The 21652-nt window shown below is 47.7% G+C and overlaps 1 protein-coding gene across 1 annotated transcript; it reads right to left on the minus strand.

Annotated features, from left to right (window-relative positions):
- Positions 1-686: 686 nt before the first annotated feature.
- LOC125759430 (uncharacterized) lies at positions 687-19844 on the minus strand. The gene is made up of 2 exons (XM_049418190.1): positions 19657-19844; positions 687-1209 (listed from the first exon to the last, which is right to left on the minus strand). Exons 1-2 carry the CDS (start codon positions 19797-19799, stop codon positions 687-689), a joined length of 666 nt encoding a protein of 221 aa, XP_049274147.1. The 5' UTR covers positions 19800-19844.
- Positions 19845-21652: the final 1808 nt, after the last annotated feature.

The following is a 21652-nucleotide window of genomic DNA, read 5'->3' on the forward strand; positions in this document are numbered from 1 at the left end:
GTAAGGCGTGTAGTGAAAGCAGTGGCTTTCAGGAAGTGTTTACTTTTCCGTTAAACATAGGTTAACGTTCGCGCGTGTGGGAGCTAATAGAATTGCTGTATATACAGCAATTCTATTAGCTCATTCTAAAAAGAAAAGGCGTGCAAATACGGACACAAGAAAGAAGTCAGGACACCAAAAACGCCGACGAACAACTGATGAGACGCACAACGGCGGAAAAGAACGAAGGCACGAAAACGTATCTGCGCATGCCCATGCAACGGGCAAGCTTATCAATCCGGCACGCGTGGGGGTCTACGTGGAAGATAACTGTTGGGGCATTTGGTTTCATCCTGTTTGCACGCCTTTTCCAAGCCTTTTCTTTTTAGAATGAATACTTGCCAACGAGCTCAGCTCTTTGTTATTGTAAGCTCTATTAGCTCACTGCGCCACTTACGCCTGTTCACGGACTATATGCCATGCACCACTAAAGCAAACGTGCACGCCACATACTAAGTGTTCAGGACGTCAGCAGCCGAACGCCGCCATGCGTGCAATTACGCATACAACACGAATTGCGAAAAAGATCAGTCTTTATTGGTCCAAACGTATGGTACACTAGTAGTGCAGCGCTCTAGGGCTTTTTACAGTTCGAAAGTACTTAGAAGGCGCCGTTTCGCAGTATTGATTTCCTGTTGGGGAACCTTCTACGCTCCAGAAGCTCCTCGCAGTACATGACGGATGACGTCACGGGCGTGGCCTTCCCGCCTTCCGCTGGAGCCGGCAATTCGGAAACGGCAGCTGTTGAGGCAGTGGTATTCGAGGAAGCGCAGCTCACCCCGAAACCGGCATCCAAACTCCGCGTTAGGGCAGATCACGGTCTCCCTGTAGACTGCTACACGGGAGAAGTCCAGCAGCTCGAAGTCGAGGGTGGAGAACGGTTCTCCGTCGACGGGACACGCGCCATAGCGGGACCCTTCCCTTGTCTCCTGGTCCTGGAATGCAGGTCGCTTCGCTTGATACGAAGAGGCGACATCTCGGCACGGTTCGCACAAGGCGTGTCCGCAGGGTAGCACCGCCGACGTCGCGTGGATCGACCGGCAGCCGGCGCAGATGCACGCACTAGGTAGCTGCCGCAGGAATGTCACGGGTGCCGAGTCCAGGAACGGAGACCCGAAACCCCGCAGAAGGTACGAGCAGGAGCTGCGACGAGGAGACTGCGGAACGCACCTCGAAAATGAATGGGGTCGCTTGCCTCGACGTCGGGTGTTGTCTTCCGTCACGGAAGCAGCGTTCACGTCTTCGAGGTCGCGCCTCGAATTTGCGTCGACGACGGCCTCGTCACAGTTGCGACTGGAGCTGGAGTCTGCCATGACGACGTTCACGTTGGTGTTCACGTTCCTATATACAGGCAGCCTGAGAGAAGCAGAAATGAGGTATTCGGGGGTCGGGGATGTCATTTTCTGCCAGCAGAGAATTTTCTGAGTGACGTCACCAAAGGGGCGTTTCGATAGGTGAAACCTCATTGGCTGGAGATATGCGGGAGGGCGTGTTACAGAGAGGTCACGTGGTGCGTCGTGTGGGAAAACTTCTTACCGCGTCCGCCTGGACTGCGGGAGGTGGTTCTATGAATTGGATTCACAGTGCCGGTGGTCACCCACTAGTTATTGTTATCAATAAAGAGAAAAAAAAAACGCACTGTGTGAATCACAATGCGGGAGTTCGGTGCTTTGTGCGTGCTCACATCTTGAACAGGTGGTCTCTGCTTTCGGCTATCTTTTATTATTCGCCCCCTTTGCTCTCCTCCCATGAATCTTTTCCATGCCACCTTCTGGGTTGCTGGAATGGGCATCTTTCGAAACCTCAGACCACTCTTAATGACAAGTCATTTTTTGTTATAGGCAAGGAATGGAGTGGGGATGGGTGGACGTGAAGTTTAGTTGTCCAGCACATGTAAGAAAAAAAAAACTCACAGGAAATGGCACGAAATTACACTGTTTGTAGGAGGCAGGTAATGGGATGAATGAACTTGTATGATTACGACTTTATTTATTCATTAGTGGCACAATCAACGAGTGACGCTCTTATTTCTGTTCCAAGCATTAGCAGCCGAGCACTGCATGGAGTTCTTCCAGTATTAAAGAGAAGAGTTCTAAAAAATAAAACCGGTACGAAATTGACCATTATTGTTAAAGATAAGTGTTATATTGAGTAATTATGATATCGGAGCATGAGTTTACGTAAGATGAGGGCAAATTAACAGCAGGATATTTAAAAAAGATTGATTGAATGAGCAAACGGTTTTCTTATGAGCAGCTGGGACGGTTGTGGCACCTAGGAGGGCACATCTCGACCCCGAGCGTCTTCCTACGTGTATTCTGAAGTGCGCGTCTCGCAGTGGGACGAAACACGAAGTTAACACAAGGAATACTCACAAGGGTGCCTCTACTGGTAAAAGCTATGAAAAAAAAAAAACGCCAGCAATAAAGATGCGCGATATCGGGCCCCTGAAAGACAAATAACTGCGATCTTTTGCACTCATTCGAATATTTCGCTTAGGCAAGGGTAGCAGCAACAAAAAGCTAAAAAAAAGGAGAAAGCAGAGAGACAGATTCTGATTGCCCGGATTGCGGGGAGTCTAGTTTAGCTCGCATGCTCTGGCAGTGCCCTGTGTTACAGGACTTTAACAACAACGAGGACTTGGAGAAGGCCATCACGAGCTCATAACTGGAACACCAGTCCAAGGCTGTCCAGAGGGCCCGTGACAGAGCGGAGAAGCATGGCCTCCCGGCTCCGACAATGGGATTAGCCAACGGCTAGCCAGCGGTCCTCTCTCGAGCACCGCTGGCTGGCTCCTCAGGACCTTAATAAATTCTTTGTCCATCGGTCTGTTCCGCGGCAAACAAAAGATAACTTTGGCTCTTTGGTTATCACTACTCTACGGTACTATAAGAAATTTCTCTAAACGCACTACAGTGCCGTTTCTTAGAAGTATTGATGCTCATGCTGTTACCTGGAACAGCACGTAGGCAAGCTACGTGCCGTTGCGATCACGTGTGCGGGACAAGCAATATGAGTCAAGTATGAACTCACATCAACACACGGCGTGAGAAACTGATTTGCAATGGCTGCCATAACCCTTTGCAATAAGCCGTTCTCATTTGGAGACGCGACTTACCTTTTTTCTGTGCACTATTGGCAAGGATGAGACCTCAAACACTGAGCTAACGGTGAATGACGCTTTCTTGTCGTTAAATGTTCGTTTCTATCACTCCTGGTTGAAATATTTTACTACACACGTCGCATTGGTGAAGGCAGTATCGTGTTTGACGAGACGTTGTACGCGGAGCGCTCCGGCAGGAATTTCAAAATACATATGTCTTTTTAATTTTCAGGCATGCTCGCTGCCGTCAGGTAACTATCGCATGTAATTTGAGCTGGTCGTTGAACTCGTTTTGCGAAGAAATATAGCATGAGAGACTATAGCTTACATAAGTAGATACTTATTTACATTGTCATTACAATTACTGTAACAAACACTGCTATTTATGCAGGCACTTCCACTTTATTTAAAGTTGTCCTCCAGAACATTGGCATAAAATTATGGAAATTTTACGCATTCATGGATTGTCGATGGCACTGCGTGTCGCCAAGGGATAATGGATGGATGGATGGATGCTATGAGCGTCCCTTTAAAACGGGGCGGTGACATGTCTGCCACCAGGCTCGAAGAAAAAAAAAAGCTTCCTTGTTTCATGTTGGCCTAATACCTTATCTACATTGATTAAATCTATGTTATTATACCAAAACAATATAAATTCACGGTCCATCTCTCTGCTTCTTAAGGCCGAATGACCTTATTTTTCCCCCATTATTTATTTTTGTTCTTTATCTCTACTTTTCTGCCACCAATACTCTAACCGTCTCTTACTTATTTCTATCGCGGACGTGTGCAGCTTTCCATTGTTGTCCCTAAAACCCAAGGCTTCATGTAGACTCGTGCCCACACGTATACCTGGGTGAATATCGCCACATTCAATCAGTACATGTTCCATCGTTTCCTTAGTTCCCCGGCAGCATGTACATTGTTCTTCTTCGTTACTGAATCTCGCTTTATAACTACGCGTTCTAAGGCAGCCCGACCTTGCTTCAAACAGTAAAGCGCTTCCCCTTGAATTATCATAAAACCTTTCCCTCCTTATTTCGTTTTTTCCCTTTCGGTAGTTACTCAGAGCCGGCTTCTTTTCCATCGCTGCCATCCAATAAGTCCTCTCCGCTTCTCTGACCTTCCGCTTAATGCTCCTTGTTGCCATATCTCCCGCACTGCTAGCCGTATATTTACTGGTGAGCCTCCTAGTTCTTTTTCTCCACTGCGTGTCAACGCTTTTTCTATACAAATACCTCAAAACCTTCTCTACCCATCTACTGTTCTTCATTTTCCTCAGCCTCTCTTCGAATCTCATTTTGCTCTGAGCTTCCCTCACTTCAAAGCCTGTCCATCCCATATCACCCTTTACAGCCTCATTTGTCGTCTTCCCGTGAGCGCCCAACGCGAGGCGGCCCGCCGTCCTTTGATTTACATCCATTCCGGATTGTACCTCTGACTTCATGCACACTACTGAGTTCCTAAATGTAAGCCCCGGGACCATCACACCCTTCCACAGCCCTCGAAGCACCTCGTACCTATTGTATCCCCATAAAGCTCTGTGCTATGCTTCATAATTGCAGCATTCCTCTTTCCCTTTGCTACCGATGCTTTCTCTTGTACCTCCATATATCTATCCCCCTCATTTACCCATACTCCGAGGTACTTGTACTCGCTTACCCTCGGTATTTTTGTTATTAGTCGGCAGTGCACCCGTGCGTTGATCTGTGAGATGATGTGTGTATAATTAATCACTGCGTATTGTGTCATGGGGCAACGACATCTTTTCATTTGTATAACACCACGCCAATATATCATTACCGCTTGTCTGCATATGGCGGCTGTATTGCGGTGAAGCAGGCCACTGGCCACCAGTGATCAAACAATCCGTATAAGACGTATTTTTGCTTCATTCGCACTTCTCAATTTTGACGTGTTTGCGGTGATGGTAGGCCAGTTCACCACGACATTTGAGACTGTATCAAAACAATCGTAATAAAGGGTGAAAATTCAGAAGTCTCCCCGTCAAACAGGGTGAGTGTAGATATGAGTAACAGCTGTCTGAATAAGAAAGACGCATATATGCGGCGTCTGCATATCCCACAACAAGAATAGTCATTTATATTCGTTTGTAATTCATTACGCCATGTCCGCGAGATTCTCCGAAGAATACAGACCCCAAAAGGACTCTCCAAAAAGTACAGACCGTTTTTAGAGTATATCGTGTCCACATAAATATGCGATGCACCTAGCAAAATACGTACAGTTATGACCAATATGTGAGAAAACAGTGAAATTGCGTTTTAAAGGTTGCAACGCCTACAAGCAGTTGGGTAGCGCAAGTGTCCATGACTCTAAATGCCCAAGCGGAAACACATCTATCTCTTGCAGTTCAATATGTCACATTGAGCATGAATTCGGTGTTCCCTCTATCATTACGCACGACTGTAGACTGCATAAAAGCATATACGGCTCGTATACCATGCGTCAAGTAGGCCGTGCAAACTCGGAGATCTCTGAAGCCGTAGGGAAGCTATACAATTCAACGTCCTATCTGTAACCCGCCTCGTTGGCGAATATATATAGAGGGCACCTTCTAACTCTGAGCAAGGCATTGTTCGTTAAATTTTCTAATGGTTTCTTCTAAATAGCCGGATGCAATGCACGCAAAGACTGTTATGCTGGTCGAATACGACGAATAGCCAAACACCGCATAGGTCGCACAACCGCACGTTTTACTAGTTTTGTTCAGTTTAGTAATTCGATTAGCGCGTTGCTCACCGTACCACTTAAGCCTTTGGCAGTGTACTCGTGCGATGCAAAACAATCCCACACCAGGTACGTGTTCAGGCCGTCACCAGCCGATCACCGCCATGAGTGTAATCGCTTATACCACAGAGCTTGCCAAAAGGATCAGACTTTATTGGTCAATGAACACTAGTATGATACACCGGCATGGTACACCGGTAATGGAGAGATTTTGATCTTCTTACAGTTCGAAGGTACTCAGGAGGCGCCGCTTTGCAGTCCTGATTTCTCGTCGGGGAACCCTGGACGATTCAGCAGCGCTTCGTAGGACGTAGCGGATGATGTGACGGTCGTGCCATTCCCGCCTTCCGCTTGAGCCGGTTATACGGAAACGGCAGTTGCTGAGGCAGTGGTATTCGAGGAAACGCAGCTCACCCCGAAACCGGCATCCAAACTGCGCATTAGGGCAGATCACGGTCCCCCGGTACACAGCCTGACGGCAGAAGTCCAGCAGCTCGAAGTCGAGAGTGGAGAACGGGTCTCCGTCGACGGGACACGTGCCATAGCGGGACCCTTCCCTGGTCTCCTGGTCCTGGAGGGCAGGTCGCTTCGGTTGGCACGAATAGGCAACGTCTCGGCACGGTTCACACAAGGTGTGTCCGCAGGGTAGCTGCGCCGGCGTCGCGTGAATCGACCGGCAGCCAGCGCAGATGCACACACTCGGTAACCGGCGCAGGAATGTTACGGGTACCGAGTCCAGGAACGGAGACCCGAAGCCCCGGAGAAGGTACGAGCTGGAGCTGCGACGAGGAGACTGCGTAACGCACCTTGAAGATGAAAGGGGTCGCTTGCCTCGACGTCGGGCGTTGTCTTCCGCCACGGAAGCAGTGTTCACGTCCTCGAGGTCGCGCATCGAAGGTGCGTCGAGTACGACCTCGTTGCAGTTGCGGCTGGACCTGGAGTCTTCCATGACGACGTTCACATTAGTGTTCGCGTTCTTACAGGCAGCCTGAGGGAAGCAGAAATGAGGTCTTCGGGGGTCGGGGATGTCATTTTTTGCCAGCAGAGAATTTTCTGAGTGTCGTCACCAAAGGGGCGTTTCGGTAGGTGAAACCTCATTGGCTGGAGATATGTGGGAGGGCGTGTTACAGAGAGGTCACGTGGCTGTATTGTGTGAGAGAAACATTGGATCGCACCCACCTAGACTGTGGGAGGTACTTCTACGAATTCGATTCACAGATCCAGTGGGCACCCACGTGTCATTCTTGTGAAAAAAGAAAAAGCGCTCACGTCCATGGAATGGTATGCGCGAGGTAGGTGCTTTGTGAGTTACTCATATTTTGAGTAGATGATCCTCTCCTTTCAGCTATCTTTTATCCTTCACTCCCACTCTTCCTCCCTGCCATGAAGGTTTCCCGTAATGCACTCCGCTTTCCAGGAATAAGCTCCTTTCCAAACTTCAAACCCTACTTGACGACAAAGCTTTTCTTTTGTCGCAGGTAAGTGGGGAGGGAGGGGGGAACGAGCGCGCAGAAGGTTAGTTTTCCAGCACATGTAACAAAGGAAGGAACAGGAAATTGGTACACTAACCCTTCCTATTGTAACTAGGTAACGGGAGTAATGAAGTTATTCGAAAACGACATTGTTTGTTTGTCATTGGCACAATCAATGTGAGACACTCATTTTTCTGTTCCAAGCGTTTCTAGTCAAGCTTTCTGAACACTAAAAAAAAACTGCCCAAAAAATAAAACCAGCATGAAATTAATGGCTCTAGTACAAGTTAAGAGTTGTTGGATATATATGATATCGGAGCATTCGTTTACTTGAGGTAGGAACCAATTATCACTCAATATATTTAATATAGATTTAGTGAATGATCAGACAATTTCCTTGTGAGCAGCTAGGGCCATTGCGGCACATGGCGGAGCTGATCTTAACCACGTGCTTCTTTTCACGTGGCTGCTGTGATGCGGTTCGGCAGTGAGGTGAAACAGGAACTCAACCCAAGTAATGTTCAATTGCACACGAATGCCGAGGTGCGAGCGTCACTACGAGGCACTTAAGTCAAGGATTAAGGTCTACTTCAATTTTTCTTTCACTTGCCGTTTTTTATACCTTGTGAGCACCTTCTACAGGAATGTCGGAAATCACCGTGGCATTGCAATCGCCTCGCTTCTCGCACCTCCAACAGTGTCTAGAACCTGCTTTCTTCTCAAGCACGTAAACGTAACTGTCATTGCGGCTAAGTTTTTTTTTTCCGTGCGGGAGCACATCACAACCGCGCATTCGTCTATATGCCTTTGAATCAATTAAATGCTTACTGCCACACATTGTTGCTGCTTTTTACATTTTTTTAATTTGCGACATAGACTTGGCCTTACAGCATAATATTTGTTGTGTGTATTTGTATTAAATGTGCGCCGTTCGGCCGATGTTGTGTATGAAGTGAAGAAGTGTCTTGTGGAATGTGTTGTCATGTATCCATCGATCCTAACTGTTTATGTTTCTGCTCTGATACGCAAAGCGCAGTGCCTATAGGGGCGCCACTGAAAGCCGCGTAGCGGCGGCCGGTGGAACCGCTGGCGGGTCGCGTAGCAGACGCCTGCTTTCACTGCAAGCATGACGGAAATGCGCGCCTGTGATTTTCCGCTTGTGCACGTGCCAAATAATTACTATTGCGTCGATAGTGGGCGCAAAGGAGCCAACAAGCTTCCCTACGAAGTGGAACTCGTCGTAAGTACAGCGCTTTCTTTAAACGTCCCGATTACTAATGCCTGCATGCGTTGACGCATGAACGAACGTTTTTTTTTCTCGACACAGTAGCTTCGTTTACGTGACATGTGTTTATATAGTAGATTTTGAGGGAGTGCTGTCGCACCGGCGCATGGATTTCACGGGTGCGGCCACGCGAAGGATCAGCGTTGGTAAAACTTTGAAACCAGCACGATAAACTTGTGAAAAAATATCTCGGCAGCCTGCGCTAGTGGCGCGGGACTGAGTCACTGCGGAGCTGGTGGTCACCTAGCTTGTCAAAGCAGCTTGGCTACGTGTTTGCTGGTTGTGTTCAGATAAGAACGTCGGTGCATGTCCGTCGACCCCCTGTAATTTCGCTAAAAAATATATTTTGTTGTCTATAAGTGAAAGCAGGCGTTCTCTTATTATTTGGACCTTTCTTAAGCGAATTGAGCTGTTTGTTGTTTATGTTCTTTGTTTTTTCTGTTTTCTTTAGGGAGCGGGCGAGCGCGGTCGGGCTGCAGAAGCGCCGCTTGTGTCGCCACGTTGCGTCTCCGTTATCACGTTACCGACGTGCCACGGGATCCTCTCAGTGAATCCTTTCCAGCCACCTCCTTTGTGAGTCGTACGCAGGCACCGGTGATCGCATTCCAGTGCCATCATTAGGTAGAATCAGGGGCGTAGCCAGGGAGGGGGGGGGGTTGTGGGGGGTTCAAAGCCCCCCCCCCCCGAAATTTTTCAGTTTTGCTTGCGTATATACACGCAAACATACAAACGGACGCACGAACATACATAAAATATGGTTGAACCCCCACCCTCCCCCGAAAAAAATTTCTGGCTACGCCCCTGGGTAGAGTACAGCCGATTTCGTGCAGTACACGTGTTTCAACGGCGCTTTTGTAAAGGAGCCGTCACATGCCCCACATTCTCTGGCAATGCGCTTCGCGCCATTCGTTCTTCAAGAGAGCATAGGCATCGTGTCTTATCAGTAATAACAACCTCATGTGCATTGTAGCGTCTACAATGCAGGCGAGGCGACAAAGTGTAAACGTATACATTTATAGTAGTGTTCGCTGAAGACGTAGCGACATAAATGGAGAAATAAAAACACGGTAATCGTTCTAACACTGCCGTAAACAAAGCCCGATTTCTTACTTTCTACGTCGTGAAGCAGCAATCCACCGCCGCCGTCGCTCTCCCTCATGAACTAGCACCGGAAACTTGTAGAAGTGCGTTCCTGACGATTTTTTCTGTGTGTTGGAGCAGCCGGCAACGCAGCAGTTATTTTTCGACATCGCTGAGGCCCGACAGAGTCGTTAAATCCCGATGAAAACACATCCATCCGTGCACTCGCGTAGACGCCCGCGAGAACGCTGCTCGCCGGGACCCATCAGCGCTTCCGAGCAGTGGCGGCAGATGGCGTCGTCGGCGCTTTGCGCATCGCCTATACTCTGAACACCGGGCAGCGCTGTTTTTTTTCTGCTGACCCATAAGAGCTGTCCTGTGCGACTCATATGCCTAGTTTTACGAGAGAGAAAAAAACACGAGATTTTACATCAGTTTAATATACTAATACGGGGGCCTTTGCAGAACGAGTTAGGTAGGCTCGTTTCTGTGGAAAGTGGTATGGCGGAAAACGAACAAGTGGTAGTCACGAAGCGCGTAACTGTGGTTTCCCGTGGTTTTCGGCGTTACGTATTTTCGGCATTTCGTTTCTTAGGCATCTAAATTTTTCGGCGTTTCAATTTTATGGCGTTCTGAGGTTCGGTCTTTTCATAATTCGGCCCCTTGATTTTCGGTGTTTTGATAGGGACCCGTAAAGCATGGAACAACCTTGTATAGTATAATTTAGCAAGGAGATGGGAAGCGAGGGCTTATGTAAGGCTGAGGAAGAGGGCAAGGAGAAGGTGAGAGTGCGAACGATAGCATAACCGTGTACAATACAGCATAGCAAGGGGTGAGAAATAGAAGTGAGGGTGCGGAGGAGGGATGTGGAGGTTAGGAGTAGGGAGGGCAATAGAGAAAGATATGAAAATACGGAAGAAGAAAAATATGAAATAAACAACAAGAAGAAAAAGATGTAGAAAAGGATGAAGAAAGAAAATGTGCGTTCACCAGGCGGTGGCGCTTGCTGGCAAGCTCCGCTGATTACTGAAATAATTAAAGCGATTTCACTGGCGCGAAAATGGCTTTAATTATTTCGTGAGCAGGGGGGCTCCGATTCTTCTCTTGTATAGGTTCGTTGGTGTTTGTAATATGTGCGCGTAGATTTAAACATACTCAATGCAAAAATTTTGGATGTGGGGCATGTTTGAGGCGAATCAAGGCCTTGATTCCCCTCAAACATCCCCACTCCCCCCTGACTACGCCATTGTCAGGAACAGCACATGCGCAAGTTACGCACCGTTGCGATCAGGTGTACGAGGCACGCAAAATGAACCAATGAAGGACTCAAATCGCGGAGCCACGTCAGAAAGAGACTAGCAATGGCTGCCAGTGAAATTATCAGGCGTGAGTGCGCCCGTGCTGTGATTGGAGGTGGTGCGAGTATAATTAAGCGATGAGTGTTATGTCACAACACAATGGCTCCGTTTCATTCCTATTAGACCACGTGGAAACGTGGTTTATGGTCCTCCGCGCAACGTGGCTGCACTGCGGCGAAGTAGGCCATAGGTAGTCGTTGAATAATTAGACGTTCGGTACCTTCACACTCCTTAACGTTCGCGTGCTTACAGTGATGCTACGGCAGTGTATCGGGAAACTTGCGAATATGTCCAAGCAGTCAGAAAAAATTCGAGAGACTCCAAGTCAATCGGGGTGTGTAATCATACGAAGAAATGCACTCATAAAAAGAAGAAAAAAAGAAAGGTGCAATTAGGGCATCTTCCTGTCCCCCAACAATGTTCCTCATCTCTCTCGCTTTTCATTCCTTACGTTATCGCCGCGAGTCCTGTACATCATGCTCATAGACAAAGTGCACCATACCAGCCTGACCGAGAATTCAGGAAAATGCCAAGCGCCATGTTTTCAAGAAAAAAAAAACCCTAAAGCTAACGAGAAAGAGGTAATGTGTAACAAAAAAAAAATGACTCCCCAAAGTGTACTAACCGCTTTTAGGATGCATCGTATACAACTTAATGCGCGTTCTCTTGAGCTAAATATGTACAGTCGGGAGCAATATGAAAGAGAGCAATCAAATTACTTAGCTGATGTCAGCCAGTAAACTCAGTTGACAAGCACAAAACTGTTCATAACGCTAAATGCTCAATTGAAAAGGTATCTCTTACAATTGAATGTGTCGTATTCATAACGGTACATTACAAATAACCGCTGATTAAAGACGAACTGCGTGTTTCCTCTCATACTGCTCACGACTGCACACAGTACACTGCATACAAGCGCAGCTAGGTCCTGTCATTCATCATACAAACAGGGCGGGCACACGGGACGAGAAAGATACAGGACTTTGTGCTGGTAACAACATGAGCGTTTATTTCGTGTGAACAGATATATACGCTTCCTTCGAAAGAGATAAACAAGAAAAGACGACGGAAAGTGGAACCATTACGCATGTGTTGTGACTACTACATGAAAATGCAAAGATAAATAAAGCCATGCCAACAAGCTCAAGTTGATACCCTCTTATAAGTCTTGTCTGGCTCGCATTGCCGTGTGTGAAGTAACTCGCGCAGAGCCGGATGTTTTTTAAGACAAGCTCTATGATTGAACCTCCCATCCACTGCCACAAGCATCGACGCCTATTATGCGTATATACGTAGCGCTCAGGCAGGCTCGTAGTCAGGAATTCTTATCGGGGGGAAGGGGCACTTGCTCTAAACCTTCACTATTTCCGAAAAATACCCATTTCCATCATTTATTTTTGCTAAAAACACGTACTTCACCAAAATTTTTCGGGGGGGGGGGGTCGCCTGGGCCCCTAGGGCACCCCCCCCCCCTGGCTACGGGCCTGCGCCCAGGCAACGTTGTGCATGGTGTCTTCGGTTGAAATTTAACCAGCGAAGCTGTTCGAGATAAACCACAAAATAAAAACACTAATGGCATGAAACAGCGCGCAAAGACGGGACAACGGCCTGAAGCACATCGACAAAGGCCTAAACCGGATTTTTGCTGTCGCTTGACCAGTAATAAACAATAAAGGGGGAGGGGCGACATTTTACATTCTCCAGATCGATGTTCAAATACTTCTGAAATATCGCATTCAAGAGTTCGAAATTAGCAAAGGCCTTCTTCGACCCTGAAATGTATCTGTGGTTTGCTGCTCAGGTGTTGGTCGAAGTCTTAGTGAGGCGAAAGGGAAAGGTTAGTGAGCAGAAGCGAGGTTGTCTGAATTTTTTTAAACACCTATAAGTAGCACGATGCATCACTGAGCTGCAGAACAAACTAGCTCTTGTCCAGAGTCTTCTTCTGGGACTGACTTCGGCTGGCAGCCCTGGGGAAGAGTAGAAACAGAAGATGGAAGTAAATTCAGTAAGGTGTGCAGTGGCTTTCAGGAATTCATTGTGCAATTGCGCAAAAACACACAGGGACACCAGCAAGAGAGACGATACAGGCGCTGTGTGTCGTAGCGCCTGCGTCGTCTCTCTTGCCTGTGTATTTTCGCGGTATTCCACAATGCATTCGCACCAACTAGCTCGGCTTTCCTTGGTGGTGGTCCCACTCCATTGGTAAGCACTCGACATTTTAGTCGTTGTTTACTGGCTCACTGTGCTTTCTCTGCTCAATGGATGAATGTGAGTTGTATTGCATTCGAATGCTTACGTTCTCCGCTTTCTAATGATAGCTAGTATTGTCGCCTAGTCTGGAGCGTTAGTTCATGCAAATGAAAACAGCGTGAGCAAAAAACAGCGTTTTTGCTGTACAAGCCTCCGTTGTACTGCGAGTGCAGCAAAACTATTCAACATAACGCAATGAAATTCGCTGAGCCTTTTAACGAAGCGTTATGCAAGGTTTCTGTGAAGAGATATTGCCAGTAACCCAATTAGAAATTCATTCACGCTCCAATAAAAAGGCGCAAAATATTGAACGTTTATGAGTAAATAACTTTTTTTCTGTTCTGTGCAGAACAACAATATTGAACGGGTTTCCAGGCTACAATGTACTTTATGCCTACGCGAAGTTGTTTTGTGTTCTGATGAACAGTTCTTGAATTATTACAACTTCAATTCAGCAATTTATGCCTCTACTTGGTCAGGCATTACCGACGAAGGGACAAAACTACACAAGCTGAAACTCCGAAATCTTCAATATTCAAGCAGGAAGCCTTTATCTAGGTTTCTATGAAGAGAAAATTGTCGTAAGTTAATTAGAAAATTTGTGGGACAGCATTGAATTCAGCTCATTTTTCTGCTTGCCAAGTTCGCGCAAATTTACATTTTTTTTTCTTTTGTAGGCTAATTCACAACAAGTATTGCACATTAGAAGGACCATGTAGTGTCTTGTAATCACCAGTGCTCACTAGCTTTACGAAGCGGTGCTTGAAACAAAAGATTTTCAAGAAATAATAAATCTAGCAAACATTTTCTTGGTGGTGGTGCCATCTGTGAAAAAAACATCAAGTTGTTCGCGTCAGTTCGGACGTTCGTCAAAAGTGGCGCCTCTAAACATTATTAAGGACTGTGAATTTATATTTTTTGTTATAATAACATAGATTTAATCAATGTAGATAAGGCATTAGGACAACATGAAACAAGGAAGTTTTTTTCTTTTTTTTTTCTTTTTTTATCCTTCGAGCCTGGTGGCAGACATGTCACCGCCCCGTTATAAAGGGGACGCTCATAGCATCCAAGCCACCAAAACACGGATGGGTTATTTCTCCAAACTTCAGAGGCTAAATCTAGTCGCCACGTCTTCGACGCACAATATAACCCCATGAGGCTGCTGAAAAAGAAAGAAAGAAAGAGAGGGAAAGAGAAAGAGAGAAGGGAAGAAAGCGTGTTGCACTGTACATCATGAATGCATAGCCAGCAGGTTAGGCTATTGTGCCGAGGACTCCAGGAATTTCTTGGTTGCTCGCCTTTGTACTCAGGTGACTGTAGAAGCGTTTTTGAAGTACACAAAGAACTTGACCTTGCCTCCTCATATTTTTGAGGCTCGTAGGACATTACCTGGAAGCCTGCTTTCCCATCGCGGGGAGGTGACGATTGTTTGGCAGTGTGTGTGTGTTTGACTATCTCACGTGACGCGGGTTGAACGATAGGATAACAATGGACTTTTTTTCTGGAGACTAGCCTGCGCATGCGAAGTGGTGGTGGCTTGACGCGCGGCATGTTTTTGGGGGGTCACAGGGCCAAACAGGTTCTATAAACGTTGCACGGGGCGGCGACAGGTGTGAACTGAGAGGCAGGTGCGAACTGAGGGGCACCTGGCGTCGTTTGCAAATTATCCCCAAAAATACCAGACCCACGAGATCTTTTTACCGGTGCGTAGCGGATAACTTTAGAGGCCGCGAACCCCCAGTTTCGATTTCGGTGATCTCCACTGGAGGCGCTGTTCGGACCTGAAAAATAGAGTTACTGTATATGCTACCTTTAGGTAGCATATACAGTAACTCTACTGAAAAAGGCCCATTGACACTTTGCAAATAGTGAGCGACCCCTGGCAAACACCCTCTAGACTAGCTGAGGCCTCACTTGACGTCATCACACTACGATGGGAGTGGAGGACGCGTTCTCAGAAATGCCCATTGCTATGCGCTCGTTGTGTACTCAACAGCGCGCTGCGAATCCATTGGTTCATGCTGTCTCCCGTTTTCCGAAAGTGCCGACAGAGCAACTCCGTCGTAGAGGGTGTTGCATCTGGCGCCCACTTTGCAAACATCTGTAAAACTTCTCCTTCCCTGACTGTTTTTCTTGCTCTAACCGTGTTCACCCCTCCACATTCATACGAAGGTGCAGGATCAGCACCAAGGCTTCTCAAAACGTACTTCAGGAATGTCACGCCTCATTGTAAGTTTTATCATCCACTGAGAGAAAGGGGAAAACGAAATAAAGGAAAGACAGGGATTAGTGGTAAATGGGGAAAAAAAAATATTCGTCTGCTAGTCTGTGGTTGAGGCTTTCGTGTGGAAAACAAGCTTGCTCGCATATGCGCAGTAACTATTTTGCAAGCCGTCAGTTAGCGAGCCATATTTCCCCGACTGCAGCGAAAAGTGCGGATGGCTGCGTGAACTCTAGCGTTCACAGCCGCGCGCAGCAAAACGAACGGGACGCGTCCCGATGCCTACTGAAGTTTGGAAACACAGGAATAAAGCTTGGACTGCGTGAAATAGATAACACGCGCACAATTTATGCTATATGAACTAACAACCTCTAGCAAAACTAAATTTAGCAGATAATCCTTTTGCTCACGTAGATCATGTGACGTCTTATTTTCTACGCACCCTTCACAGGCGAGAGCGCGCGACGTAGCTCATTTACCGTCTCAGTATCGCCGGCATCGGCCGCCATAGACACCAAGTAAATGAGGCTTTCGCAGAAAACATAGACGCGCTCAAGCGTGCCCATCGATGGATCTATTCAACGAGAGCTCCCTGGGTGCAGCCATAATCCCCTGAGTTAGGCATATGTGTGAGCCGCCTATCCCCCGCCCTCCAAGTAACAAATGCGGTGCCGGGACCGATTTTGCAGCTTCCACTCGCTAGGCCAGGGGTCTCAATCAGCTAGCGTGCTGCAATCACGAAATTTAGTCCCACAAGTGCCGAGACACCGAAGATGGTAAAAACATAGAGGGGGGGGGGGGGGCACAGCGAATTTTAACAAAATGTCACCTAACGTTGTCATTGAAAGAACGCCTTTCCAATATCCTATATATGGGTCATTTATGAAAGGGGTTTGACGTCAGGTTTCGAAAAAACACATCGATACTGATTTCAATAATGACTAAAATCTGGACGCCGATTCTGAAATAGAGAATTTTCGTTCCACGGTGACGTTTCAATTCAAAGTGACCACACAGGGTGCCTCAAGAAAAAAAATAATGCTTGAGACCAGTCCAGTCTCTGTACTAATTAGCAAACTTAGTAACAAAAAATTATTCTATGCGAAGCCGCGGGTGCCTTTTTTGAAACCCTTGCGCTTAGTTGCGTGCTCTGGGGCTTCTGTCGCATTTCAAAAATGTCTGGCGGCAAAACGTGAAAAAAAAAAATCTGTTCGTGAGTTTTCGCTATGGTCATTCCATATGCTGGCGCCATGAGTGCTCGCATCGGTGAGCGCGTGCGAATTTCCTAAAGCAACCGCTTTATGTGATCACTTCGTTTACCACACCACTGTGCGGCGGCTCTGCAACGAATGAAAAGATCTCGAGTACCATGTGCGCGAACTGATCAGGTTCTGACAGGTGCGCCGTCGCATTCGCGAAAGCCTGGCAAGTGAGTAGGGGGTGTGCGAAATATCTATCCAAATAAAACTCTCAAGGTCCCATATGCATGTGACTAACAGGATTCGAACGCCAAAGCCGCCTTGTTTTTCTTCTCAGTCGACTCCTCCCCCCCCCCCCCCCCCCCCCCCCCCACCGACAGCTTTCCGCACTTCACGCGGTTTGTCAGTTCCGCGGGGATCGGTTCACCTTTGACCAAGCAGCGATGTCATCTAATGACGTCACGATGACAAAAATGTTGGTGATCTGTGACGTCAACCAATGATTTTTTTTTTTGTAGCACTCGTGTAGACGGCGACGGGCACTTTTCGCGCTTGATGAGGACTCTAAACTTTCCCAACCATGTGTACTGTGCTAAGACGGGGAAAAAGGATGCGGCGACATCCACCACCTCTAGCAGAAGCAAGACAGCCAGCAAAAAAAGAAAATGAAAAAAAGTCCTTGTCAGGATCAACCTTCTTGACGCTTCGGTGGAGATTTCGCACTGACTGCGTTCTTCGTTCAACCGCCGTCTCTCTTTGTGTTCTGTTTTATTTATTTCGTACTTTAAATTGTCGCTACGTAGACAACTGATAATACTGCACATTGGGAAATTTTGGCCGGCACTGAAAGTACAAGCAATGCATAGATCGAGTTCTGTACTACAGCTGCACACTTGGCTGCTTCGCATAAGTTTGCCCAACTTTGCCAATAGCAGGCAACCTGCTGGAAGAAATGACAATTTTATTACAAAAACAATCGCTTCCGTGAGCCTTATTGAAGAGCCTCTTCGAAAAGCTGAGCTAGTTTTCGGGTGTCGACTTTCGGCCTATACAGATAGGTTGGGTTTCGCCGAGAAAGAGCACTTACACATTTTATTATTCAATACTCCCAAAAGGACGCAATTCGCATCTGCGTTACGACTTGTGCTCTTCGCTGCGATGCTAAGAGGACTCGTTTTATAGCTGAAAAAAAAAATATCTCTCATACGTTTGGCTAAAGCTGAGCAGTGCGTTCGTGTATGTTTGTGAGTGCGCCCTCCAAGTATGTATGTCGCGTTGCTTGACCTCCTCTTCCGCTCTCTGCCTGCTCGCCACGCTTGCACCACAAGACGGCCGATGTCACCCTAATCCCCATTCCCATTCTTGAAGATTTGAAATAGCTACGTAACAGAGGAAAAGGAAGCGGTGCCCCATCCACCTGTTTAGGGATGCATGAGGCTCATGGTGTTTTAGCTGGCAAAAAGGCAAAGCGCTTCCTTCGTTCATGCATATAATAAAACCATTTTTGGCTCACTGCAAGGCACGAAAATGGGGCTTTGTGCAATGATAGCCAGGAAGTAGTGGAAAGGAGCTTTCTGGGTAGATTCTGAATGTAGCGACATAAGTATCAAGCGGACCATGTGCGACACCCACACTACATTTACAGTCGTACCAAAGCTAGTGACAGTACAGAAATCTATAATTACTATGCACGTGCACAAGGTCGGGGCTGTTCCACGCGACGCAACACTGCCGGTGTTCACGGCCACTGAAGAACTTCCTCGAGAAGTTACTGCACAAACGAACGGTCTAGCTTCTACACTTTTTTAGCGAGGGAGAGAAAGAGTCGGTTCAGAAACCAAACCATTATTTCTAGCAACCCTTGCGGCAGCGCGGCTCAGCGCCTAACCGCTCTATTGTAAATAGTTATACGTTACCAGGAGAGAGAGAGAGAGGCACCTCTTTTCTGGACAGTTGCACGGGAGGACAAAGGCTCTCGGGTCCGTGCCTTTTTTTGTTGCTGTTGTTGTTGGGGAGCGTGGGGGGAGAAGGGGGGGGGGAGTGCGTCACGCACATTTGAAACGTTTCGAAGGAGATTATGGAAGCAGCGGCGCCCCCGAAAAGAATGGATTAGTTGCAGCAGGAACAGGCTCTTCGCCGCCGCATGCTACGACGCCACATACGTGTTCAGGCCGTCAGCAGCCGAACGCGGACATGCGTGTAATTACGCATACAACACAGATTGCCAAAAGGATCAGTCTTTATTGGTCAATGAACACTGGTACGAAACACCGGTATGGTACACTAGTAATGCAACGCTGTAGGCCTTCTTAAAGTTTGAAAGTACTTAGAAAGCGCCGCCTTGCAGCCTTGATTTCCCGTTGGGGAACATCCTACGGTTCGGCAGCTCTTCGGTGGACATGGCGGATGATGTCACGGGCGTGGCCTTCCTGCCTTGCGCTGGAACCGGCAATCCGGACACGGCAGTTGTTGAGGCAGTGGTGTTCGAGGAAACGCAGCTCACCTCGAAACCGGCATCCGAACTCCGCGTTAGGGCAGATCACAGTTTCCCGGTACACCGCCTCTAGGGAGAAGTCCAGCAGCTCGAAGTCGAGGGTGGAGAAAGGGTCTCCGTCGACGGGACACGTGCCATATCGGGGCCCTTGCCTGGTCTGTTGGTCCTGGAGTGCAGGTCGCTTCGTTTGGCACGAAGAAGCGACGTCTCGGCACGGTGCGCACAAGGCGTGTCCGCAGGGTAGCACCGCCGCCGTCGCGTGGATCGACCGGCAGCCGGCGCAGATGCAGACACTCGGTAGTCGCCGCCGGAATGTCACGGGTGTCGAGTCCAGGAACGGAGACCCGAAGCCCCGCAGAAAGTACCAGCAGGAGCTGTGACGAGCAGACTGCGGAACGCACCTCGAAGATGAACGGGGTCGCTTGCCTCGACGTCGGGAGTTGTCTTCCGTCACGGAAGCAGCGTTCACATCCTCGAGGTCGCGCCTCGACGTTGTGGCGACGACGGCGTCACCGCAGTTGCGACTGGACCTGGAGTCTGCCATGACGACGTTCGCGTTGGTGTTCACGTTACTACAGACAGCCTGAGAGAAGCAGCAATGACGTCTTCGGGGTTCGAGTATGTCATTTTATGCCAGTAGAGAAATGTCTGAGTGACGTCACCAGAGGGGCGTTTCGATAGGTGAAACCTCATTGGCTGGAGATATGCGGGAGGACATGTTACAGAGAGGTCACGTGGTGCATTGTGTGGGAGAAACTTCTGATCGCGTACACCTGGACTGCCCGTGGTGCTTCTAAGAATTCGATTCACTGTGCCGGTGGTCACCCACTATTATTGCTATCAATAGAGAAAAAAAAAACGCACTCTATGAATCACAATGCGGGAGTTCGGTGCTTTGTGCGTGCTCACATATTGAACAGGTGGTCTCTGCTTTCGGCTATCTTTTATTATTCGCCCACTTTGCTCTCCTCCCATGAATCTTTTCCATGCCTCCTTCTGGGTTGCTGGAATGTACGCCTTTCGAAACCTCCAACCACTCTTACTGACAAAACATTTTTTTTTCTCATAGGTAAGGGAGGGTGGGGGAGTTACGTGAAGGCCAGTTGTCCAGCACAAGTAATAAAAAAAAAGGCACAGGAAATGGCTACGAAATTACACTTTTTTTGGAAGCAGGTAATGGGATGAAATAACTTGTATGGAAACGACATTATTGATTTATTAGCGGCAGAATCAACGAATGACGCTCTTATTCCTGTTGCATTAGCAGCCGAGCACTCGAGTTTTTCGAATTAGAAAAGTGTTCTAAAAAATAAAACCGGTACAAAATAGACGATTATGGTTAAAGATAAGTGTTATATTAAGTAAATATGATATCGGAACATACGTTTACGTAACATATGGGCCAGTTAACAGCAGGATATTTAAAAAAAAGTAAATTCAATGAGCATACGGTTTTCTTGTGCGCAGCTGGGACGGTTGCGCCACCTGGGGGAGCACATCGCGACCCCTAGCGTCTTCCTACGTGTATTTTAATAATAATAATATCTGGGGTTTAGCGTCCCAAAACCACGATATGATTATGAGAGACGCCGTAGTGGAGGGCTCCGGAAATTTCGACCACCTGGGGTTCTTTAACGTGCACCTAAATCTAAGTACACGGGCCTCAAACATTTTCGCCTCCATCGAAAATGCAGCCGCCGCGGCCGGGACTCGATCCCGCGACCTTCGGGTCAGTAGTCGAGCGCCATAACCACTAGACCACCGTGGCGGGGCTACGTGTATTCTAAAGTGCGCTTCTCGCAGTGTGTCGAAACACGAAGTTAACACAAGCAATGCTCAACGGCACATGAATATGGAGGTGCGAGTGCCCCTATTGGACACATTAGTCAAGGATTAAGGTCCCCTCCAGTTTTTTCCTTTGCCTTTTTTTATGCTATAAAATCAGTGTTGTCGGTAACGCGTTACAAGTAACGGCGTTACCGGTAACGCGTTACTTTTTTCGGTAACTTAGTAACGTCCTCGTTACTATTTCGGAACTGTAACGGGTAACGTACTTACGTTAACATTTTTCAGTAACGTGAGGTGTCACGTTACTCGTTACTTTTTCATCCTGTAGGTGCCTTTTTCCCAGAGCTCGCCCCGACGAATTCTTTTGTCGCAGCCTCGGAATGCTGTCGGCCTGCCAGGCATTAACAAAGAAAGTGCGGGCGGAATCACTTTTGGTTGTGGAAAATGCGGGGACCGATTCCTAAGACGCGCCGACTGCCTTTGGAAAAAGTTGGGCCATCGCCACACAAAGCTTAAAAAAAGCCGCGGAATCCGCCATGAGAAACTGTACAGACATGTTTTTCGTCGAAGTGGATTGTAGCAGGTGGATTGCTGGCACCTGCGCCTTTT

Source organism: Rhipicephalus sanguineus, chromosome 8 (assembly GCF_013339695.2).
Source record: "Rhipicephalus sanguineus isolate Rsan-2018 chromosome 8, BIME_Rsan_1.4, whole genome shotgun sequence".
Taxonomy (NCBI): Eukaryota; Metazoa; Arthropoda; class Arachnida; order Ixodida; family Ixodidae; genus Rhipicephalus; species Rhipicephalus sanguineus.

What these genes read in the sequence shown, in the direction of transcription:
- LOC125759430 (XM_049418190.1), bottom strand. Translation starts at nt 19,799, where the DNA reads ATGGCAGACTCCAGGTCCAGTCGCAACTGCGGTGACGCCGTCGTCGCC. An exon ending in CGACCCCGTTCATCTTCGAG is followed by an intron (nt 1,210 to 19,656) that starts GTGCGTTCCGCA and finishes TTCATTTTCGAG; the next exon opens with GTGCGTTCCGCAGTCTCCTC.